At 47.8% G+C, this 21,366-nt stretch overlaps 1 protein-coding gene and 1 long non-coding RNA gene across 9 annotated transcripts in view; both read right to left on the bottom strand.

Moving 5' to 3' along the window:
* The window catches only part of KMT2A (lysine methyltransferase 2A), a 79,732-nt gene extending 77,759 nt beyond the window's left edge, over nt 1–1,973 (bottom strand). For 5 of the 8 annotated variants that reach the window (XM_026505642.4, XM_026505639.4, XM_057316933.1 and 2 more), the window contains exon 1: nt 1,491–1,972. In XM_026505642.4, the coding sequence (XP_026361427.3) occupies nt 1,491–1,922 (432 nt within the window). In that variant the 5' untranslated portion in view covers nt 1,923–1,972. Of the gene's footprint in view, nt 1–1,490 lie in introns of all 8 variants that reach the window. The other 3 variants (XM_044386604.3, XM_026505638.4, XM_044386602.3) reach the window with 1 other exon arrangement.
* A 1,755-nt stretch (nt 1,974–3,728) lies between these two features.
* Nucleotides 3,729–19,492, bottom strand: LOC130544596 (uncharacterized). The gene is made up of 3 exons (XR_008961007.1): nt 17,330–19,492; nt 11,840–11,945; nt 3,729–6,400 (listed from the first exon to the last, which is right to left on the bottom strand). It is a non-coding gene; the product is annotated as an uncharacterized LOC130544596 (long non-coding RNA).
* Between the last annotated feature and the right edge of the window lie 1,874 nt (nt 19,493–21,366).

Raw genomic sequence — 21,366 nt, 5'->3', positions numbered from 1 at the left:
CTGCATCCAATGGAAAACAAATGCGCAACAACACTGGCTGAACCTGAACTCAACTTCCCTTCCCAGGGCAACTTTCCTTTTTGCTGAAGGGGGCTGAATAACGCTCATCAAGGCATCCCCATTCCTGACCCAGTACTAATGGGGAAGGAGCAAAGCTCTTGACCCCTTCATCCACCTCGGGTCCCCCTATAAGAATCAGAGAGATAACCCTAACTCCTCCTTCTAAGGAATAACTTTGCTTCACACCCCCCCCTTTCTCCCAACCAAAAGCAACCACCACCACCAGCGTAATAAAGTAAAACTGTCCCTTATCTACTCTCCTCACCCCAACCCTGCTTCCCCCACCCCTTCCAAGCCCCAGGATTGGCCTAGGAAAAGGTGGATCAATAGTGAAATGACGGAGAAGAGAAGGGCGGGAGGGAGCTAGGGCTGGAGACTGCGTGCTCTCAGGCGCAGTGGGTGGGGTAGGAGAGCAGCTGCTTCCCCTGGGAGGATGCTGCCCAAGTCCCCCCACAAACACCTCCCCTCGCAGGGGCCCCCTTCCCCAGAGCTGGAGGGAAAGCCTGCCTCCTCTCCAGGGGGAATGGTGGAAAGCTGCTCCTCTCTGAGCCTAGGGGACAGTGGACTATTTTCCTCTCAAAGATGCCACTAATCCTTCATTCTAAAGGAGGGAAAGGGTGGAGTGAAGGTAGAGTAATTCCCTGCTACCAGTAGGCTAGAAACTGTAGCTCTGTAAAATGGGGGATACAGACTGCTGTACGAGGAGATCACCGTTATCTCCAGAGGGAAAGGAGGGGAAGGGAGGCAAGGTGGAGAGGAAAGTAGATTTTTCCTGGCGGGGTAGGGAAGGAGGAGGGAGGATCTAGCTGCGTGGGGTGGGGGGTGGAGGATGGAGGGTGGAGGTGAAGGAAGGGGGAGTGGCTGGTAGTGCAGGGACCTGGCCCGGGGATGGGGCGAGGGTTCATCAGGTTTTCGGAAGCAAGGAGCTGGAAGGGACATCGGTCCCCAAGGGGTAGGAGAAGAACGTGGCCCTAGATGAGGCCATCACCCGAGAGATGCCCAAGAGGAAAACTGCCCCAAGAGTAAAACATCTGCCCAGAGAGGGAGGCGGGGATGTGGCGGGATCAGGTCTCTAGGAGGGAGGGAGGGAGGAATCTTGCTCGGATGAGGTAATCTGTGAAAGGGAGGAGGGGTTCAGTCCCGGGATGGGAAACCCCGGCGAGGGGTCTGTGCCAAGGGATTTGGGGAAGGGTCAGGGGAAGGAAGGGGGGGGCAAACGCCCTTAGCCAGATGGGTCCAAACCCCGGGGTGGGGGCGCCTGGGGGTCTGCACCCATGTACGGGGGTCCCAAGATGGGAGGGCCGTTTGCCCCGGGTCAGGGACCCCAGGAGGGTCCCGGAATTGGGATGCTCCACAATCCCGGATGGGGGAGGGGAGGGGGCTCCGCAGAGGGTCGAGACCCCGGACCTGGGGGTTCCTCGCCCCCTTACCTCTCCGCTGCCGCCTCCCCCGCCGCTCTCCCCAAACACAGCCCGGAACCGGCGCAGGTTGGTGCCGATGGCGGCCGAGACCTGCAGCGCCGCGTCGAAGCCCGGGCCCACCCGGAGCAGGGCCGGCCCAGAGGAGGCTGAGGACGATGACGAAGACGAAGACGAGGCGGACGACGAAGAGGCTGCTGAGGCGGCGGCCGCTCCCCCTGGAACCCCAGCCCCGCTGCTTCCCGCCGCCGCCGCCGCGGCCGCCACAGCCGGGGGGGAGGGGGGCGCCCCGGGGCCGCCGCCGCCGACCGGGGGCCCGGGGGGAAGCAGCAGGGCCGGGACGCGTTGCCGCGGGGCGCCCCCCAGGCCCCGGCGCCCCCCGCCGCCGCCGCCCCCGGTGGTCCCGGGTCGGGCGGGGAAGCGCCACCGACAGCTGTGCGCCATGTTCGCCCCGTGAAGTGAAGCAGCGAGAGGGAGAGGCGACAACACAGGGGGGCGGGGAGGCGGAGGGGGGGGCCGAGGGCCCCGGAACCTGCCTGAGCCACTCGGCGCCGCCCGGCGGCCTGCACCCGGACGGCCGCTATGCAGAGCGCCGGGCCGCGCCCGCCCGCCCCGCAATCTGTATAGCAGGCTCGGGCCTACGCTCCCGACGCCGCACCGCGGCTCCGCCAGGCCGAGGCCCGGGCCGCCGCCGCCCGCCCGCCCGCCAGCCCCGCAACCTGGATAAGTGCATGCCCCGCCCTCCGGGAGCGGCATTGCTGGGGAAAAGGAGGGGGGAAGGAAGCCCAGGAGCCCGACGCGGAGCGCGGGTTCCGGGGAGAGGGGGAGGGGGCGAGGACTACAGGGAGGATGGAGGCGGAGGGAGCCCGGCCGCCTGCAGCCTCGAGAGCCGAGAGGCCGATTACACACGTTCCCGGGATGCGCTGGGAATCGAACCGCCCGGGAGAGCGGCTTCCAGTATAGCGCGGCTGCCGGGTCGGGGACGAGTGAGCCTTCTCTGCCTCGAGGCACGGTTACAAGATGGGTTAGCCCTCATTTAACGCTTCTAGAATAAAAGGGCCCTTATTGTGCCATATGCAAAACGGAAGCGTTGCCCAGTTTACTATAAGCAAAATAGAAAGGCCCTCAATGAACGCGCTTTAAAAAAAAAGAGAGAGAGAGAGCCCCTCCCATTTTCATGCCGGAGCTCTCTCCAAAATGCACACACCAAGTGGCAGGTCTCCCGCCACCTCCTCGCCCTACTATGCACTCGGGGCTGAGGAACCTCTGGCTCTCATGCCCTTCTGCAGAGAGTTGGGTCGTGTTTCTCCAGCCCGGGCATTGGGGCCACGGCGTGCTCCGCTAACGAGGCGGTGTTACAACGAAGCTGAAGCTGGATGGCTAACGGGGCCTGGAGGGAAGAGGCGGGCAAAAGCGCCCCCGCCCCTTCTTCCTCAGTTCTCCGCCTGCCGCTGCATGCAAAGCAGACCCTAATGTATGCATGCAGAGGGAGGGGGGCTCGCGAGCACGTTTCTGATTAAGAGAGGGGGAGGAGAAGAGCGTTGGGCATTATGATACACTGGGTGGAAGGGGCCCGCCGGCGGCGAGCTCTGGGCGCGGGGTTAGTAGGCTGAGGGGGGAGGGAGAAGGAAGGAGGAGGGTGAAGGCGGGGGATGAATATCCACCCGGTTTACTTTATTGCGGGAAAGAGGGGAGGGCGCCTCAAGCTAGGCGTTAGAAGCCTACAAGGCTGGGAAAGCAGAGAGGGGAGGGAGGGGTTTGTACCGGGAGAACTTGTGTTGGCTGAGGCTGGGGGGATCGATACACAGCCTGCAGGCCCCGGGGCAGCCTCCATCCCCCCAGCCGTGGTGGAGTTCGCTGGAAGGTCACGCAGCCTTCCTGGACTCCCGCACGGGTACAGAGCACGCTGCTTGTAATATTACAGCCTGGGGCGGCGAATTTGGGAAGGAGGGGGAGGGTCGTGGTGAGCAGGTTGCAATCAGCTCTGGCCCTCTGGAGGGTGCCCTGCACGCCTCCAGAGAAGGTCCACGGCCTCCTGGTGCTGAAAACCTACGTCCCTCCGCTAGCGAAACGTTAGGGCAGAGCGAACGATGGGGTGGGGGCTAGAGGGGAGCAGAGAAAGGGAGGAGACACAGGCAAGCTCCAACTCCCCCAACTCGTCCGGGATCGATCGTCGTTCCAACCGCGCAGGATGGAGCCCAGATGGTTTGCAAAGCGCACACTCACAGCGCACACACAGAACCAGATTCCGTTGTTACATCGCGTGGTTTACTGGGTGCAAAAGGGGTGGGAGTAGCGGCGGAGTCTCTTAAGCGGCAGCCCAAAGACTCTGCTAAGGATATAGACACCCCATTGTGGACGGTTTCTCCATTGCAATATATTTGGCGGTAGGAGCTGCGGGTTTTGCTTCAGTGTAGCTGCTCTGATCAGTTACAGATTGGCGACCACGTGGATTCCCTCATGCATCCTGATTTGTTCACTCTCTCACTCTTTCTCGTTTATTTTTCTTTTGTATTTGCCGCCCCCCTTCTTTAATATGCATAACGGTCTTCAGAGGTAATAGGCAGGGGACTGAGTGACAGGCTTTACATAACTGTGTCAACAGGATTTCTTCCCGTCCTCCACGCCTGAGAAAACATAAACTGGCTGGATTCTGAGTAACCTCACTTCAAGCACACGTCATTTGGCACAGGTGGGAGGTCTGCAGGTCGGGTTGGGGCAGCAGGAAGGAAGAATGTCAGTGAAGAATGTATGAAGTCCCCCAGACTCAAGCCCCTAGGTAGAGAAACTCCTTAAGAAATCTAGTTTGTCACTTTGCCTCCACACTAGCCCAAAAGGAGCCAGAGCAAATCAGAATTTGGTTTATTGTTGGAGCTTTTAAGGCAGAAATAATTACATTTGCTGGGTGCTTTCCGTAACCTGGGTGTTTTATGTGCATTCAGTGCTCCCCAACCCTCTGAGATAAGTCTGATTTTACAAATGGGGAAACTGAGGCCTAGGACAATATCAAAGGTCACACAGCTAGTAAGTAGCAGCACTCAAAGTCATGGGGGTCCGACACCAGTATCCACTAACCATACTATTGATCCCCAAAGACATACTATGCCACTTCACACCCATTAGGATGGCTACTATAAACAAACGAAAACCAGAAGACAAGTGCTGGTGAGGATGTAGAGAAATTGTAACCCTTGTCGGTGGGAATATAAAATGGTACCGCTGCTATGGAAAATAGTCACAAAACATTATGATGGTTCCTCAAAAAATTAAAATAGAATTACCATGTGACCCACCAATTCTACTTCTGGATATATACCCAAAAAGATGGAAAGCAGCGTCTCAAGGGTTTGCAGATCCTTGTTCATCGCAGCACTCTTCACAAGAGCAAAAACATGGAAACAACTCATGTGTCCATCAACTGATGAATGGGTTACCGAAACGTGTTATACTCATTTACTGGAATATTATTCAGCCTTAAAAAAGAAGGGGGGGGGAAACAATGGAAATTCTGCAATGTGCTACAATACAGATGAATTGTGGGCACAGCACGCTAAGTAAAATCAGCAAGTCACAAAAAGACAAATACTGTATGAGTCCACTTGTGTCAGTTACTTAGAGTAATCAAAATCAGAGAGACAGTATGGTGGTTGCCAGGGGCTAGGCGGAGGGGAGAAGGGGGAGTTACTGTTTAATGGGTATAAAGTTTCAGATTTACAAGAGGAAAAGAGTTATGGGGATGGATAGTGGTGACGACTGTAAAATGTGAATGTCTTAAAAATGCATGTGCTTTATTTAAATTTTAATTCAGTTCCTTTTTCTTGAATACCTAATATATTCGTACGGTTAAAGGTTTAAAGGAGTTAGGGGCGACTGGGTGGCTCAGTCAGTTAAGTGACGGGTAAGGGTCCCACTCTTGATTTCGTCTCAGGTCGTGATCTCAGGGTTGTGGGATGAGCCCCACAACGGGCTCCATGCTGGGTGTGGAGTCTGCTTAAGAGTCTTCTCTCCCTCTCTTTCTCTGCCCCTCCCCCAGCTCATGCTCACGCTATCTCTCACCATATTCTTTTTTATTTTTTTTTAAGATTTTATTTATTTACTTGACAGAGAGAGACAGACAGCGAGAGAGGGAACACAAGCAGGGGGAGTGGGAGAGGAAGAAGCAGGCTTCCCGCAGAGCAGGGAGCCCAATGCTGGGCTCGATCCCAGGACCCCGGGATCATGACCTGAGCCAAAGGCAGACGGTTAACAACTAAGCCACCCAGACGCCCCCCCCCTTTAGAAAAAAAGTTTTAAAGAATTAAAGTCTTCACTCTTGTTCTGAACTCCCCTCGCCTGTCATAGCATACCTTTTCTTAGGTATGATACTGTTATCTAACGTTATCAGTGTCTCAAATAGTCTTCCAGGGATAGTTTGTGCCTAGACAAGTAAGTGCGTATAGAAGTTGTCTCATAAATGAGAGAGTGTTGACCACGCTTCCTGGATCTTGCTTGGAAATCTATATCTTGGAAATAATTCCTATTAGTCGATGGCACTTCCTCATTCCTAGGGCTGCATGGAGTAGATGTGTATTCGCATAGTTTGTTTCATCAGTTCTCCAGAGGTGGCCACTTATTTCCAAACTTTTGTGATTTCAAACAATTTTGCCGTGCATTACTTTGACCATTTGTAATTTTGCAAATGTGCAAGTATCTCTGTAGTATAAATTTCTAGAAGTGGAATCACTGAGCCAAAAGGTACGTACATTTCAGGGAGCCTGTGTGGCACAGTTGGTTAAGCATCTGACACTTGACTCTGGCTCAGGTCATGATCTTAAGGTCGTGAGATGGAGCCTGACATTGGCTCTGCACTCAGTGCAGGCTGCTTGAGATTCTCTCTCTCCCTCTTCTTCAGTCTCTCCCTCCCACTCATGGGCTCTCTCCCTCTAAAAATAAATAAACAAATAAATATTTTTTAAAAATTACCATATATTTGTAATTTTGCTAGATGTTGCCAAGTTGTCCCCCATAAAGATTATACTAATTCATAACTCCTACCAGCAATGTTTAAGAGTGCCTCTTTCCCCCAACACTTCCAGAAGGGATTTTTAACTTCTTGATCTTTGCCAACCTAATGGAAATGCACCTATTTGACCTTTTCTCCAAATGACAAAAGGGAAAATTTAAGACAGGAACCCCAAATTGTGCCCCTTTTTTGCAAGCTTATGAATTACTTCTGGCTTGAATGGACCTCTAGATCTTCACTCCCTTTCCCCTCTCTAGAAAGACTTTTCACTGCAAGCCAGTATTGTGGTGGAACTACCGTGGACTCAGAGTCACCAATCTGGGCTTGAATTGCAGGTGCAGTAATTGTAGCTATGTGCTCTTAAACCAGGTGCCTATACTTATTACACCTGTTTCCTAATCTGCAAAAATAAGGATATTAATAGTGATGTCACAAGAGTATAATGAAGACTGAATGACATAATCTAGGTAAAGTGTCTTCTCTCTCATTCAGATAGACTCATTTTACCCCCAGGGATTTCCTTAGGCATTGGTGAAGATGCCCTCTCTCAAATCAGCAATGTCCTTTCTCCAAACAGGCCGCCAATGGAAAACATTGCTTTAGTAGTCCTAAAGGTCATCGGACTAAGAAAGGAACAGTGCCTGAGTCATTTAAGCTTGCCCATTGGACAGCTTGATCATTACTGAACAGAAAACAGTTCAGAATCTTTGTTTTTTTTTAAGAATCTTAATACTTTTTAAAAAAGATTTTACTTATTTATTTCGAGAGAGAGAAAGCAGGGGGTAGGGGAGGTAAGGGAGACAAGCAGACTCCCTGCTGAGCGCGGAGGCGATGGAGGGGGCTTAATCCGAGAACCCTGAGGTCAGGACCTGATCAGAAATCAAGAGCCAGGCGCTCATCTGACTGAGCCGGCCAGGCACCCTGACAGTTCTGAATCTTTAAATGCTCCAGTCTTCTGGAAGCAAGGGGCCAAGTCCATTACTCTTCTACACAGGCACTGTTTTATTATAAAGGAAGCGATGGTTACATTTTGCTACTGCCCTGAATCCATGAGTTTCCATTTCTGAGCTCCAAAAAATTAGGTATAGCGACGCCTATGACTAAAAGGACTTCAAATACTGATTGCAGTGTGGACAGCTGGCTTTCCGTAAAGGAGTAGGTTTGGTCCTGGCAAGGACGAGCTGATTTAGAAGCCATGAACTTTTTGAGAACAGGAATCATGTATTACTTATGGTCGTATCCCCTGTGCTAAGCAGTGTCTGTACCAGCCCAATTAACGTTTGCAGAATCAATGACCCTTCCCAGCTGAACTCTCAGACCTTGGGATTTATACCCAAAGGGCCTTGTTTTATCAGAAGATTTTGGCAGTAGCATGTGCTGTGCTATTTGTTCGTTTAAAAAAAAAAAACATTTTATGTAAAATTAGTTTGATTGTCTCCTTTGAAATTGTACCGATGATGGGATGCCTGGGGTCTCAGTCTGTTAAGCCTCCAACTCTTGATTTCGACTCAGGTCACGCTCTCAGGGTTGTGTGATCTAGACCCACACCGGGCTCCATGCTGGGCTCGGAGCCTGCTTAAGAGTCTCTCTCTCACTCTCCCTCTGTCCCTCCCCACCCCCTGTGCATGTGCTCTTTTTCTCAAAAAAAAAAAAAAAATGTTTGTACTGTTGACCAAAGTTCATATCTCTCAAAGAGAGAAAAATGATAGGAAGAATTATTATTTGATTATTACAATTTCACCTTGTAGAAGCCTGACACAAGTGCGGCACTAAAGCATTTCCTTTCTCTCTCTTCCTAGTTACCTCTAAAGTGTACTCTTTTTTCTTTTTTTTTTTTAGATTTATTTATTTGGGGCACCTGGGTGGCTCAGTCAGTTAAGCATCTGCCTTGGGCTCAGGTCATGATCTCCAGGTCCTGGGATCGAGTCCCACGTCGGGCTCCCTGCTCCACAGGGAGTCTGCTTCTCCTTCTGCCCCTCCTCCCACTCGTTCTTTCAATCTCTCTCTCTCTTAAATAAATAAAATCTTAAAAAAAAAGGATTTAAAAAATCTTTTTATTTTTATTTTTATTTTTTTTAAAGATTTTATTTATTTATTCATTCGACAGAGATAGAGACAGCCAGCGAGAGAGGGAACACAAGCAGGGGGAGTGGGAGAGGAAGCAGGCTCATAGCGGAAGAGCCTGATGTGGGGCTCGATCCCAGAACGCCGGGATCACGCCCTGAGCCGAAGGCAGACGCTTAACCGCTGTGCCACCCAGGCGCCCCTAAAAAATCTTTTTAAAACTTTCAAAAAAAGATTTCTACTTATATGTCACCTTTTCAAAAAAATATTTTATTTATTTATTTGAGAGAGAGCACAAATGGGGGTAAGGGCAGAGGGAGAGAAAGAGAGAGAGAGTCCCAAATAGACTCCCCACTGAGTGCAGAACCCAGCAGGGGGCTCAACTTGGGGCTGGATCCCACGACCCTGAGATCACGACCTGAGCCAAAATCAAGAGTCCGCCGCTTAGCTGACTGAGCCACCCAGGCGCCCCTAAGGTGTATGCGTATAGTCTTCTGATAGGTGTCCTTCCCTCAACTTTCTGTTCCTTTACTTACTCACAGAACCGTTACTGAACACCCGCTTTGTACCAGGTACTAGTTTAGACCCAGAGAAATGACGATGCCATGTGACAAAACTTTCACAGAAACATGCAAAGGAAAGAGGCCTTTGAAAAACAAAGAATATTTTAGTGTCGCTTGAATGTAAGGTACGTGTGGCAAAGTGTCAAAAGAGGGCTGGGCAGATCATACCAAGGATTTTGGATTTCATTCCAGAAAGGTTCGGAAAAGGAAAGATTTCAAGGAGGGGCTGACGTGACGGGAGTTTGTGCCACATCAGTGTGACAACTGAGTGTAAGAAAGCAGGCTGATTGTGAGACCTGAGGCAGAATATGCCTCAGAGGATATCTCTGAGCTCTTCCTGGGACTTTAGACTCACATATCCATATGCAATAGTCCGGACTACAAGTGCCCGCCATGGCGGTGGGGATGTAAGAACGAGGACAGATTCCAAAGATATTCAGCAGATAGAATGACTTTTGGTGTCCATGTAGATATGGAGGGTGGGGGCGCCTGGGTGGCTCAGTTGTTAAGCCTCTGCCTTCGGCTCAGGTCTTGATCCCAGGGTCCAGGGATCAAGCCCCGGACCGAGCTCCCAGCTCAGCGGGAAGCCTGCTTCTCCCTCTCCCACTCCCCCTGCTTGTGTTCCCTCTCTCGCTGTCTCTCTCTCTGTCAAATAAATAAATAAAATCTTAATAGATATGGAGGGTGAAGAAGAGGGGTTTTTCTCAGGTTGCAGCTAGGGTCAATCAAGCAGATGCTGATACCACCAACCACGATAAGGACAACAGGAGGAAGATGATCTTGTTTGGCAATGATGAGCTGGGTTCTGGAACAGTCACGTTTGAGATGCCTGTGAGATCTGCAGGTGGAGCTGTTTAAGAGGCAGCCGGATATATAGGTCTAGAGCTCAGGAACAGGCTGGACTAGATCTGGGACTTGGCAGCATAGAGAGGGTCTCTGAAAGCGCGGACCACACGGGAAAAGTGTGTGTAGCACATAGAGGCAAAGGAGTGAAGGACAGAACCAGAAGAAACCCAGGTCTGTTGGGTGGGCTGATAAAAAGTAGCCAATGAAAGCAATCAGAGGAAGAAGGTTCCATGGGGTCAAAGTGGGCAAGTGGGAAGCCAAACGAGAAAGCATTTCAGAAAGAAGAGCTGTAAGCAGTGTCAAACGTAGCTGAGAGACTGAGAAGCAAAAGGACTGCAGAGTGTCCCTGGGAGTCCTAGGCAAGTCACAGGCGAAGTCTGTGGGAGCAGTAGCAGGGCAAAGGCGAAGTCCGAGGTCAGACTGGACTTGGTTGAGGAGGAAACGAAAAGGACAAAGGAGAAGCGAGTGGAGGTCACTTGCGGTTGTTTTTTAAGCTAATTTTTGATTATTATAAAAGTAATGTTTGCAAGGTGAAATTTTTCAAGTAGTGTAGAACAGTATAATGTCTCTTCCTTCCCTCAAAAGGTAATCACTGTTAAGTTTCTTATCTAATATTTCAGAATATACAGCATATATATATATCCATATATAAATTCTCTATCTCTATATATGGACACACACACACATTCCTTTACTCAATGTGATTATAACATACAAGCTAATATGCCTGACCCCTTCATTTATTTCAGTTATGTGAAATATTTCACTTCTATGTCCTGGAAACCTTCCCATATCTTTCTGAATTTATCGCCTGCCTCTCTCTCCCTAGTTCACGGTCCTCCCCCTGCACTGACCTCCTTGCAGTTCCTGGAACACACCGGGCACACTCACACCTTAAGGCTTCTGCACCTGCCGTTCCCTCTGCCTGGAATGTCCTTCCTCCAGATATCCTCTTGGCTCCCTCTCTCACTTCCTTCAGATCTCTACTTACATGTCTCCTTCTCAGAGAGGCAACCACCTATCATTCACGAAACCATACCCTACTTCATTTGTCTTCACGGCACTTATCGTCTGTTTTTATTTTATTTTTTAGAAGTACGCTCCACGCCCAATGTGGGGCTTGAACTCATGACCCTGAGATCAAGAGTCGCGTGCTCCACCAATGAGCCAGCCAGGCCCCCCCAAGCACTTATTGTCTGTCATGCATCCACTGACTTGTTCAGTGGCAGTCTCCCCCACAAGGACATGAGCTCCATGAGGAGAGGGACCCTGTCTGCCTTCCTGCTCTTAACTCTACATCCAGGGCCTAGAATGCCTGACCCTTAGTAGGTGCTCAATAAAATAGGAAAGAAATAGAGAGAGCCAGCCTACATAGGATGACAGATAACAACACAGTGATTAAGACTGCTGGGATTCTGCTCTTTATTTCTTAGTAGGTGTGTGGCCTTGGGCGGGTGAATCGTTTTCTCTGTAGGATAAGGGTCATCCTAGTGCCTCATTCCCTGGGTTTAATGTGTGAACATATGAAACATGCTTAGAACAGTAGCTGACACGCAGCGAATTGTGAGGAATGATCCTTGCTTGATTATTAGCAATATTAAGGCTCTAGGAGGGCTGACGTCAGTGGCTCATTCTTCCAGCTCTTCTTCACGTCTTTGATTACTATTATTCCTTCTTGGTCTCCTTTCTCTGGCCTTCAACCCTTAAACACGGGTGTCTCCTGAGTGCTTTTCATTTCTTGCATTCTCTTTGGGTGAACTCATGGTTTTAACTACTACCCAGGCTGAAGAGTGCCCCAAACCGCACTGCTCCCCGGGGCCCAGACTCTCGCATCCAACCGCTTTGAGCATTTCCATTCTAATTACTTGTTAGGTTATATGACTCACTGAAGTGTGGGTTCCTCAAGGGCCGGGATAGTTTTCTTGGTTATCTTTATCTCCGCTTCTCCAGAGGAGGTGCTCTTGGAAGGCGTCCTTTGTAGGTGTTCACAGTCTAGTGAAGGGAGACAGACAATAAATAAGTGACTATAATAGGTCAGGTGGTGACAAGTGCTATTGAGCAGGACAAAGAGAAGCGAGAGCTGGGAGAGGCCGAGGTGCAATCGTTTATAAAGGACCTTTGGGTATTTGAACAGAGTGCCGGAGGACTGATGATGTCTGAGGAAGGAGTGTTCCGAGCACAAGCCAGCAAATGCAGGAGGCCTGAGGTGGAGTGCGTTCAGGGCACAACAAGGGGGCCGGTGTGGCTGAGGGGAATAGTGGTTGGAGATGAGGTGAGCAGAGTAATGGGGGGAGCGTTTCAGATGAAACAGGGACTTGAAATGAGAGGACAGATCATTGGCGGGTTCTAAAGAGAGGACTGACAAAGTATGACTTAGTATTTGGAAGGATGACTGTGGCTGCTGGTATAAGAATAGACAAGAGGGAGGAGCATCTGGCTGGCTCAGCCGGTGGAACATGTGACTCTTGTCGGGGTTGTGTGTTCGAACCCCATGTTGGGTGTAGAGATTACTCAAAAATAAAATCTTTAAAAAAAAGAAGAAGAATCGACAAGAGGGAGGAAAGGGTGAAAGCAGGGAGATCTGTGGAAGGTTACTACACTGGTCGAGGTGACGAGATGAGGGAGTCTTGACCTTGGTTGGCAGTGTGGCGGTGATGCGAAATGGTTAGATTCAGGGTCTATTATGAAGATGGAGTGAGAATTTGCTGGTGTATTAAGTGTGGGGCGTGAGAGAAAGAGAAGAAGTGAGGATGAATGGGTAAGTAAATGGATAAGCGAATTGGATGGATAGTCATCTACATATTCATTTATTATACGGTGATGGATTGCAAGGGCCGCCTAGTCAGAGAATAAGTAAATCGAAAATATTGCCTGATGATGGTGCAGCCAAGTTTCTGAAAAGAATACCTACATTCACAGCCCCGGGTTCCTTACCATTATCCCTTTGTGCTTCAAACCACCGTCATCTGCCTGCCACCCCCATCGAAACTCCTGACACAAAAGAAACCCGGTGACTCTCAGGTGCTAAAACTAGTGGAGGCTTTGAAGTTGAACTTCTGGAAGTTCTCCCGCCTCGGTGTCTGTGACCCCACTCTTTCCTTCCTGCTTTTCCTCCTACCTCTCTCGACTTTCTATCTCAAACCCCTGCACTGGCTTCTTGTCACGTGTCCATCCCTCAATGTTGGTGTCTCTCCGAGTTATGTTCTTAGCCCTCTTTTCTTTTCAGTATTTCATTCATTTATTTAAATACTTACTGTATGCCACTTGAAGCTAATGTCACATTGTATGTCAACTATACTTAAAAAAAAAAAAAAGAAACTTACTGATTGTTTACTCAATTCCAGGTACAGTTCTAGGTGCTGGGGAATTAGGAATAAACAATGAAAAAATGCCTGCCTTTCTCCCATGGAGCTCACCCACAAGCAGCCTCACCCCTACTCAAGTCCCCAACCACCCTCCATGTGCCTGTGACTCCCAAATGTCCATCTCCGACAGGACCCACTTTTAATTTGTATGTATGTATGTATGTATGTATTTAAGTTTTTATTTATTTATTTATTTGTTTTTAAAGTTTTTATTTAAACTCCACTTAACATGCAGTGCAATATTAGTGTAATTTTAAAATTTCAGACACATCTTCGTTTGTATTATCACTCAATCTTCACAATATTTCCTGAATCTAACCATTTCTCATCACCTCCACACTACCCACCTTATTTTTTAAATGTTCTTTTTTAAAAGATTTTTATTTATTTATTTGACAGAGACAGAGAGAGCACAAGCACGGGGAGCAGCAGGCAGAGGGAGAGGGAGAAGCAGGCCCCTGTGGAGCAGAGAGCCGACGTGGGGCTCGAACCCACACAACCCAACCGACTGAGCCACCCCGGCACCCCGCACTTGTATGTGCTTAAACTGAATTCCTCTTTACAGTGAAGTTTGCCTCTTTCCCTGTCAGCTCTTCTAATGGCCCCACCATGCAGCCCCAATTGCTCATTTCTCTTCAGGATTCCTGTAATAGCTCCCAGTCTGATCAGCCTCTGCTGCAAGACTGAACTTCCTAAAATGCAAATTAGACCATACTTAAATAAATACTTAAAATACTTTAATAAGTCCTATCGTCTCCAACATCCTTTATTATTTGGTCCAACTCTCCCTCATCTCTTACCTCCAAACACACCCTCTGATTCCTTGTGTCCTTGCCTTACCGAACTTGAATTTTCTTGTATGGTCGTACTTTGGGGCATGTTATTCCCTCTGCTTAAAATGTCTTTCCTTCCCCTCTTGTCCGGTTGGCTAAGACCCACCTCATGTGTTACGCCCTCCACCCCAGCTTTCTTCCACCTCTCCTGCGTATACTGCTGTAGCATAATATGCAGACTTCCGTTGTGGGTATTTACATGCTGTATCGTCATTGTGTGGTTTGTGATCATTTATCCTGCTACCTCTTCCACTAGACTATGAGTCCGGCAAAGGTAGGAAAGATGTCTATATGACCTATAACAAGAGTATGATAACTGTGTGTTGAACCAATAAATGAACACATGAAAATGGAGAATGGATAGGGAGAGATGACTGAAGAGTAGAAAGGAAGAGAACCAAGAGCAAATATAGAAGGACAGTTTGGGGGGCGCCTGGGTGGCACAGCGGTTAGGCGGCTGCCTTCGGCTCAGGGCGTGATCCCGGCGATCTGGGATTGAGCCCCACATCAGGCTCTTCTGCTATGAGCCTGCTTCTTCCTCTCCCACTCCCCCTGCTTGTGTTCCCTCTCTCGCTGGCTGTCTCTATCTCTGTCGAATAAATAAATAAAATATTAAAAAAAAAAAAAAAGAAGGACAGTTTGGGAAAGAATGTCCTAAATGTCTCCCTCTAGGACAAGAGAAAGGAAGGAAAGAGATAGTTAGAAGCAGATCAGTTTGAGGTGAAGGGAAAGAAATTGAAGGAGTCCATGCTGGACAATTTCTACTTTCTCCTTAATGTAATAGGTAAGGTGTAGCTAGCTCTTTTCTGGAAGACTTGCGCATGTGTGAAGCTTCTAACAGCTTCTTTGAATATCACCTTTCACACCTGCAAAGCACTTGATTCTATTCTGTATTCTGTAAACATTATCTCTTGCAAAGTTGTAAGAACGGAGGAGCTCATATAGGATTGGGCTTTGAACTCTTTAGATCAGTAGCAATGGACCTACTGATGATCATTACTTTTTTTTTGTCTTTTTTTTTTTTGAGATTTATTTATATATTTGACAGAGAGAGCACAAGCAGAGAGAACAGCAGGCAGAGGGAGAGGGAGAAGCAGGCTCCCTGCTGAGCGAGGAGCCAGATGCAGGGCTTGATCCCAGGACTCTGGTAGCTGACTTGAGCTGAAGGCAGAGGCTTAACTGACTGAGCCACCCAGGCGCCCCTGATGATCATTACTTAAATATGACTTTAAATCCATGCAGGTGAAACCTGCTAAATTCCAAAGCTCCTCCCATTTTATCACCCCTTTTCATTCTTTCTATGTATTGTCAATGCTGCAGTTCCTAGAATTGGAGACATTGCTTGCCTCCAAATTACTCTGAAATAATTCACTAGACCTAACACACCAAGTGATTTCTTTTCGTTCCTTCCTTTCTTTCGTTCCCTTTCTTCTTTCTTTTCTTTCCCTCCCTCTCTCTCTCTCTCTTTCTTCCTTTCTCTCTTTCCTAAATGGAGAAAAAGGGTAATATTGTCCTCTCACTGAGATATCTAAGGATTTTTTTGAGCCACGCTTAAAGTCTAACTAAATGGTCTAAAATTGGTTTAGGCCACCAACACCAACTTATCTTAGGCTAACAGGACTAGAGTTCAGTTGATCTAATTTAGAACAAATTTTTATCCCTAGACGGGATGGAAAATCTAGGTGAGGATTAAGGTCATGGCCAAGGTACAAAAAGAGGAGGAAGTCTGAGTTAATTATAACCTAGGTTCTGCAGTCTTAATTCCAGGAAGCTGTCCCTTAGCTAAGTGGACAACTTGTTGATTGAAGAATATTCTCAGAGGAACTAGATGCTACCCGCTCCTGCATTCTGAGATGAATTTCCACAAGTGAAGGTGTTAGTATTGAAAGACTAGAACTTCTTGTCAGTTGAAGAAGCCCTTTGAGCCATGAGTATTTGGTTATTTTCTCTACAGCAATCATGACCGGCCTGGAAGATTTCCCAAAGGTTATATTTTCCAAGGCCAGTTGGGTAAGGTTTCTTTGCCATGTTTTAGAATCTACATTACAATGCATGCATTGTGTTTACTTGTTTATTCCTAGACTCTTCTGGTAGATAACTAAAGTAAAAAAAAAAATCCCCAAAACCCATGAGAATATGACCATCATTGCACAAGGCAAAGATCTTATAATCTCTGATGCAAAATGCAAGCCTAATTTAAAAGCTACATTTATTTATTTATTTATTATTATTTTAAAGATTTATTATTTTTTAAAGATTTTATTTATGGGGTGCCTGGGTGGCTCAGTCAGTTGGGCGTCTGCCTTCTGCTGGGGTCATGATCTCAGTGTCCTGGGATGGAGCCTGGCGTTAGGCTCCCTGCTCCATGGTGAGTCTGATTCTCCCTTTCCCTCTGCTAACCCCGCCCCCAGCTGTGCTCTCTCTCTCTCTCACTTGCTTTCTCTCAAATAAATAAATAAAATCCTAAAAAAAAAAAAAAAAGAGTGCGCTGCGCTTTCACACCATGAGGTGGGGGAGGGGCAGAGAGAGAGGGAGAGGGAATCTCAAGCTGACCCCTCCCTGAGGGTGGAGGCTTACATGGAACCGGATCCCATGACCCAGCTGAAATTAAGAGTCAGATGCCCAACCGACTGAGCCACCCAGGTGCCCCTAAAAGCTACATTTATTAATATTTCTTCTATGTGAAGTCATCTGAGCTTCTGATATCAAGTTTAAAAACTGAGAACTTACTTTGAAACATTATGGGTAGGGGTAGAGACTGGATGATTAATTATGATTGCTGGTTAACTTAACTTTTAAGATGTTTAGGATTAGGTTTTAGGCTCTCCTCTTTGGCCTTATTCTCTTCTCTATTTTGAGCCTTATTCACACCTCGCCAATTCTGTTGCTTAAGACCCAGGAAAAATGGTCGTGTCCAAGGCTCTGACGCAAATTATACATTAGGAATCATCACTGACTCCTGCTAGGGTTAACTGGCGTGTCTTACATGTGGGTTAGAGGTCAGATGTCAGTAAATTTCTAAATAAAAACATAAAAAGCAAACCATCCCCTTCCCTACCCCTGCCCCTCACAGTGCAAAAAAGCAACTTAAATATCCCAGCGCAGGGAGGATGTGGTTAGGGTCAGGAAACCAGGAATCAAGCCCTGCATTCCAGTCTTCTGCTCCTGACTCACTCACCTCAGGCAAATGGTTCCACTTCATCTCATTTTTGCGGGTGGAAAGTGAGGAGAGTAACATTTTGTTTCCAATCTTCTAGGACGGGTGGCTTCTGTTGTTAACCTGCAAGAGGTCTTTGCTGTCATAGAGATGGACAAATAAGGAAAACATGCAGCGACAGATACCGTCTTAAGAGAGATAAGAGAGGGGTTTTGTCACCTATTTGTGTTCTTTGCACTGATAACTTTGCGAGGTTATTACTGAGTCTTTATCGGCAGATTTCTTCTGGGATGAAGAGTCAGATGGTGACGGGAGAGCAAACCAAGTCAAGGGTCCGAAATCAGGGGCCATTTGGCTTCGGTATTTAGCCTCAGTGCAGTGGGGGTAAAATCTGGAGCCTTGGGTGAAGTGGACGATAGTTTCCCCATGTCCTAGTAACGTGAGCATCACATAATAAAGCATACTTCTTTCCACCAGCATAGTCAAGGCAGACGAAACGCTCACAGGGTCCAAGGTCAAGCAGTGATGATCAAAACACCACTTCTGACTTAATTTTTATTTGGCCGATATCACTTGTTTGTTTGTTTAACCAATCCTGGGCTTACGTGGCTCTCATTCTACTCCACCTGAAGGTCACTAAAGTTGGTGACTAATTGCCTATCATCACCTTAGAATCCACTGTTACCTCAGAACTATATGTATTCATTAGTTCTAGTAAGTCCCGTACCCCCTCGAGGCCCAGAGTGAGATGACATCAAGGTGGAAATGCAGGCTGTTTTAGGAGAAACAATAGCTATTTTAACAAGGAGGCTATGATTCAAAACCACACAACAGTGTTTTCATTGCTTTTGGATTTGACGACACTGGAATGCATTAAAACTCAGAGCCTCTGAAGATAACCTTTCCTGCTTTGTGTAAGTATCCAACATATAATTTTTTTTAAAGATTTTATTTATTTATTTAACAGAGAGAGAGAGACAGCCAGCGAGAGAGGGAACACAAGCAGGGGAGTGGGAGAGGAAGAAGCAGGCTCCTAGCGGAGGAGCCTGATGTGGGGCTTGATCCCAGAACGCCGGGATCACGCCCTGAGCTGAAGGCAGACGCTTAACGACTGCACCACCCAGGCGCCCCCCAACATAGAATTCTTATAAAAACCATCCATAGGTCGCATGTGTAAATCCAAGGAGGAAAAGCAAGGGTTATAAACCTGCCTATGATGTGCTTCCTTCAGTTCTACTAAGGATATAAATCCAGACATGCAGACTTGGCAAGGAAAGGAGTTAAGATGGTCAGTTCCTAAGGAATTTCTGGGGTTTTCAGATTTCAAGCTAGGTCTTCTATAAAAGATCTTCTGCCGCCCACCGGCTCACTCTTCCCTCCCAGGCCTTACGCAACGGCAGCCCTGCACTCTCACCTTGCCCAGGAAGGGGCTGTTAATCAGGGATCCCAATCTGTGTTTCAGAGTCAGAGGCTGAGATGCGGGAGTGACTCAGCTGCTATCAGCTCTAGAGCAGTCCCAGCCTGCAGGCCTCCAGGAAATGAGTCCCCTAGGCCTGCATCTCCCTCTGTGGCAAACTGCCACCAAACTCAACTCTGCTGTTTATCAACCCCGTACCAAACACAGTAAGGACACTTTGCTGTTTCATTGTTCGAAAACCTACTATACACAAGCCAGATAGATAATGTGATAGGCTAGGATTCCAAAGGTGAGTTAGATATTGTGCCTTCCTTAAAAAGCTTACAGTTTAGTAAGGGAAATAAATGAATGTAAATGTATCATTAGAGTACAATGACAGGTGTTAAAAGAGGCCCAACGGGAGGGCAAAAGAAAGCAATTTGGGAAAATCGGAAGAGACTTCTCCAAGTGGAACAGGGGTGTGCCAGGTAGACAGAGCCAGGATGAAGGCCGAGGGAGCAGCGGTTTATAAAGGGACGGAATCACTAAAGGGCAGGGTATTCATCACATCTGTACTGAGCGACTTCTATGGGCTTGGAGCTTGGAATAGATCAGTGAACAAAACAGATTTTTTAAAAAAGATTTTATTTATTTGTCAGAGAGAGTGCACAAGCAGGGGGCATGGCAGGCAGAGGGAGAGGAAGAAGCAGACTCTCCGATGAGCAGGGAGCCCGATGTGGGACTCGATCCCAGGACCCTGGGATCATGACCTGAGCTGAAGGCAGACGCTTCACCGACTGAGCCACCCAGGCATCCCCCAAAACAGATTTTTTAAACATTTCTGCCTTTGGGGGCCTTGCATTTATTTTAGTAAGGTAAAACAATTAAACTATAAGCATAATACATTAGTAAATCATATAGAATGTTAGAAGTTGATTTTGGGAAATTTGGGGGGGAAAAGCAGAAAAAGAAGTATTTGGAGAGAGGTTTCTCAGAATCGCAGTTAGGGTGGTTGGGAAAGCCCGCAGTGAAAACCCTGAATGAAGGGCAGGACCAGCCCTTGGGGATACGTCAGGGAGGAGCATTTCAGGCCTAGGGAGCAGCCAGTGCTGAGGCAGGTGGGTTTGAAGAAGAGCATGGAGACCCATGAAGGGGAGGAGAAAGGTAGGGGAAGAGCGCAGGAAGGTGAGGTTAGACCCAAATTAGAAAGCCAGATCTTGGCAGGCCTTGTAGTCTGCTGTGAGGATTTTTAGCTTTGAATTTGAGTAAGGTGAGAACCACTGAAGGGTTCTGAGCAGAGGACTAACATGGTCTGACTTAACATTTTGATGGGATCGTTCTGGCATGAAGAATAGACTGTAGACAGGCAAGCTGGGAAGCAAAAGGCCCTTTAAGAGATCATTCTAGCAATCCTGGTGAGAGATGGTAGTGCCTTGGTGTTAGCAGGGGAGGTGGTAAAAAAAAAAAAAAAGGGTCAGATTCTGGATATATTTTGAAGGTAGAACCAACAAGACCTCTTGATGGATTGATAGAGAATATGAGAACAGGAGTCAAGGATGACTCCAAAGGTTTTTAGCTTGAGCAACTGGAAGGATGGAGTTGCCAACAGCTGAGAGGGAGAAAACTGTGGGACGGGTTTCTGGTGGGAGTGGGGAAGAAAATCAACAGCTCAATTTTGGACATGTTGAGTCTGAGATGTCTATTAAAGAAGTGCAGGGGGGTTGCCCAGGGGGCTCAGTTGGTGAAGCGTCTGCCTTCGGTTCAGGTCACGCTCCCAGAGTTCTGGGATCGAGTCCCCATCGGGCTCCCTGCTCAGTGGGGAGTCTGCTTCTCCCTCTGCCCTTCCCCCCCTGCTCATGCTCTCTCACTCTCAAATAAATAAATAAAATCTTAAAAAAAAAAGAAGAAGTGCAGGTTGTGGAGATATCAAAGGGGCAGTTGCATATATGTTTAGAGTTCAGGGGAGAGGTAGGAACTAGAGAGAAATCTGAGAGTCATCAGCGCATAGATGTTATTTAAAACCACGAGGCTGGATGAGATCACCCGTGGAATGAATACAGATAGAGGAAGGACTGAGCCTTATCTCTGATATTCCAAAGATAGGAAGCCAGAGAAAGGAGGAACCAGAACAGGCGTCTGAGAAGTGCAAAATGTAAGGAAGAAGGAAGGCCACAGGAAAGCTCTGGAAGTCGAGTGTGTCATAGAGCGCATCCAGCAGGAAGAGATATTCAGGGGAGTCAAATACTGCTGAAAAGTTCACATGAAATGAGGATTGAGAATGGACTCCTGCATTCCATGTGTCAGGAGAGCTGGGCCAGTGAAGTGGTGGGAACGAGGACCTGACAGCAGGGGGTTCAAGAGAGAACAGGAATTGGAGACAGTGAGTGAGTATGGGTAACTTTTTAAATTTTATTTTATTTTTATTAGTTTTTAAAGAGATTTTATTTATTTATTTGAGAGAGAGAGAGAGAATCCCAAGTAGACAGTGCTGAGTGAGGGGCCTGACTTGGGGCTCCATCTCACAACCCTGAGATCACAACCTGAGCCAAACGAGTTGGACACTTAACCAACCACCAGCCAGGTACCCCGAGTCTTGGTAACTTTTGAGGTGTTTTGCTGCAAAAGGGAGCTGGTTTAGTAAAAGATGGGCTAGATAATAGCA

Source organism: Ursus arctos, unplaced genomic scaffold (genome assembly GCF_023065955.2).
Source record: "Ursus arctos isolate Adak ecotype North America unplaced genomic scaffold, UrsArc2.0 scaffold_22, whole genome shotgun sequence".
Lineage (NCBI taxonomy): Eukaryota > Metazoa > Chordata > Mammalia > Carnivora > Ursidae > Ursus > Ursus arctos.
The sequence above is the reverse complement of the archived record's forward strand: the minus strand, read 5'-3'. Positions and strand labels throughout refer to the sequence as shown.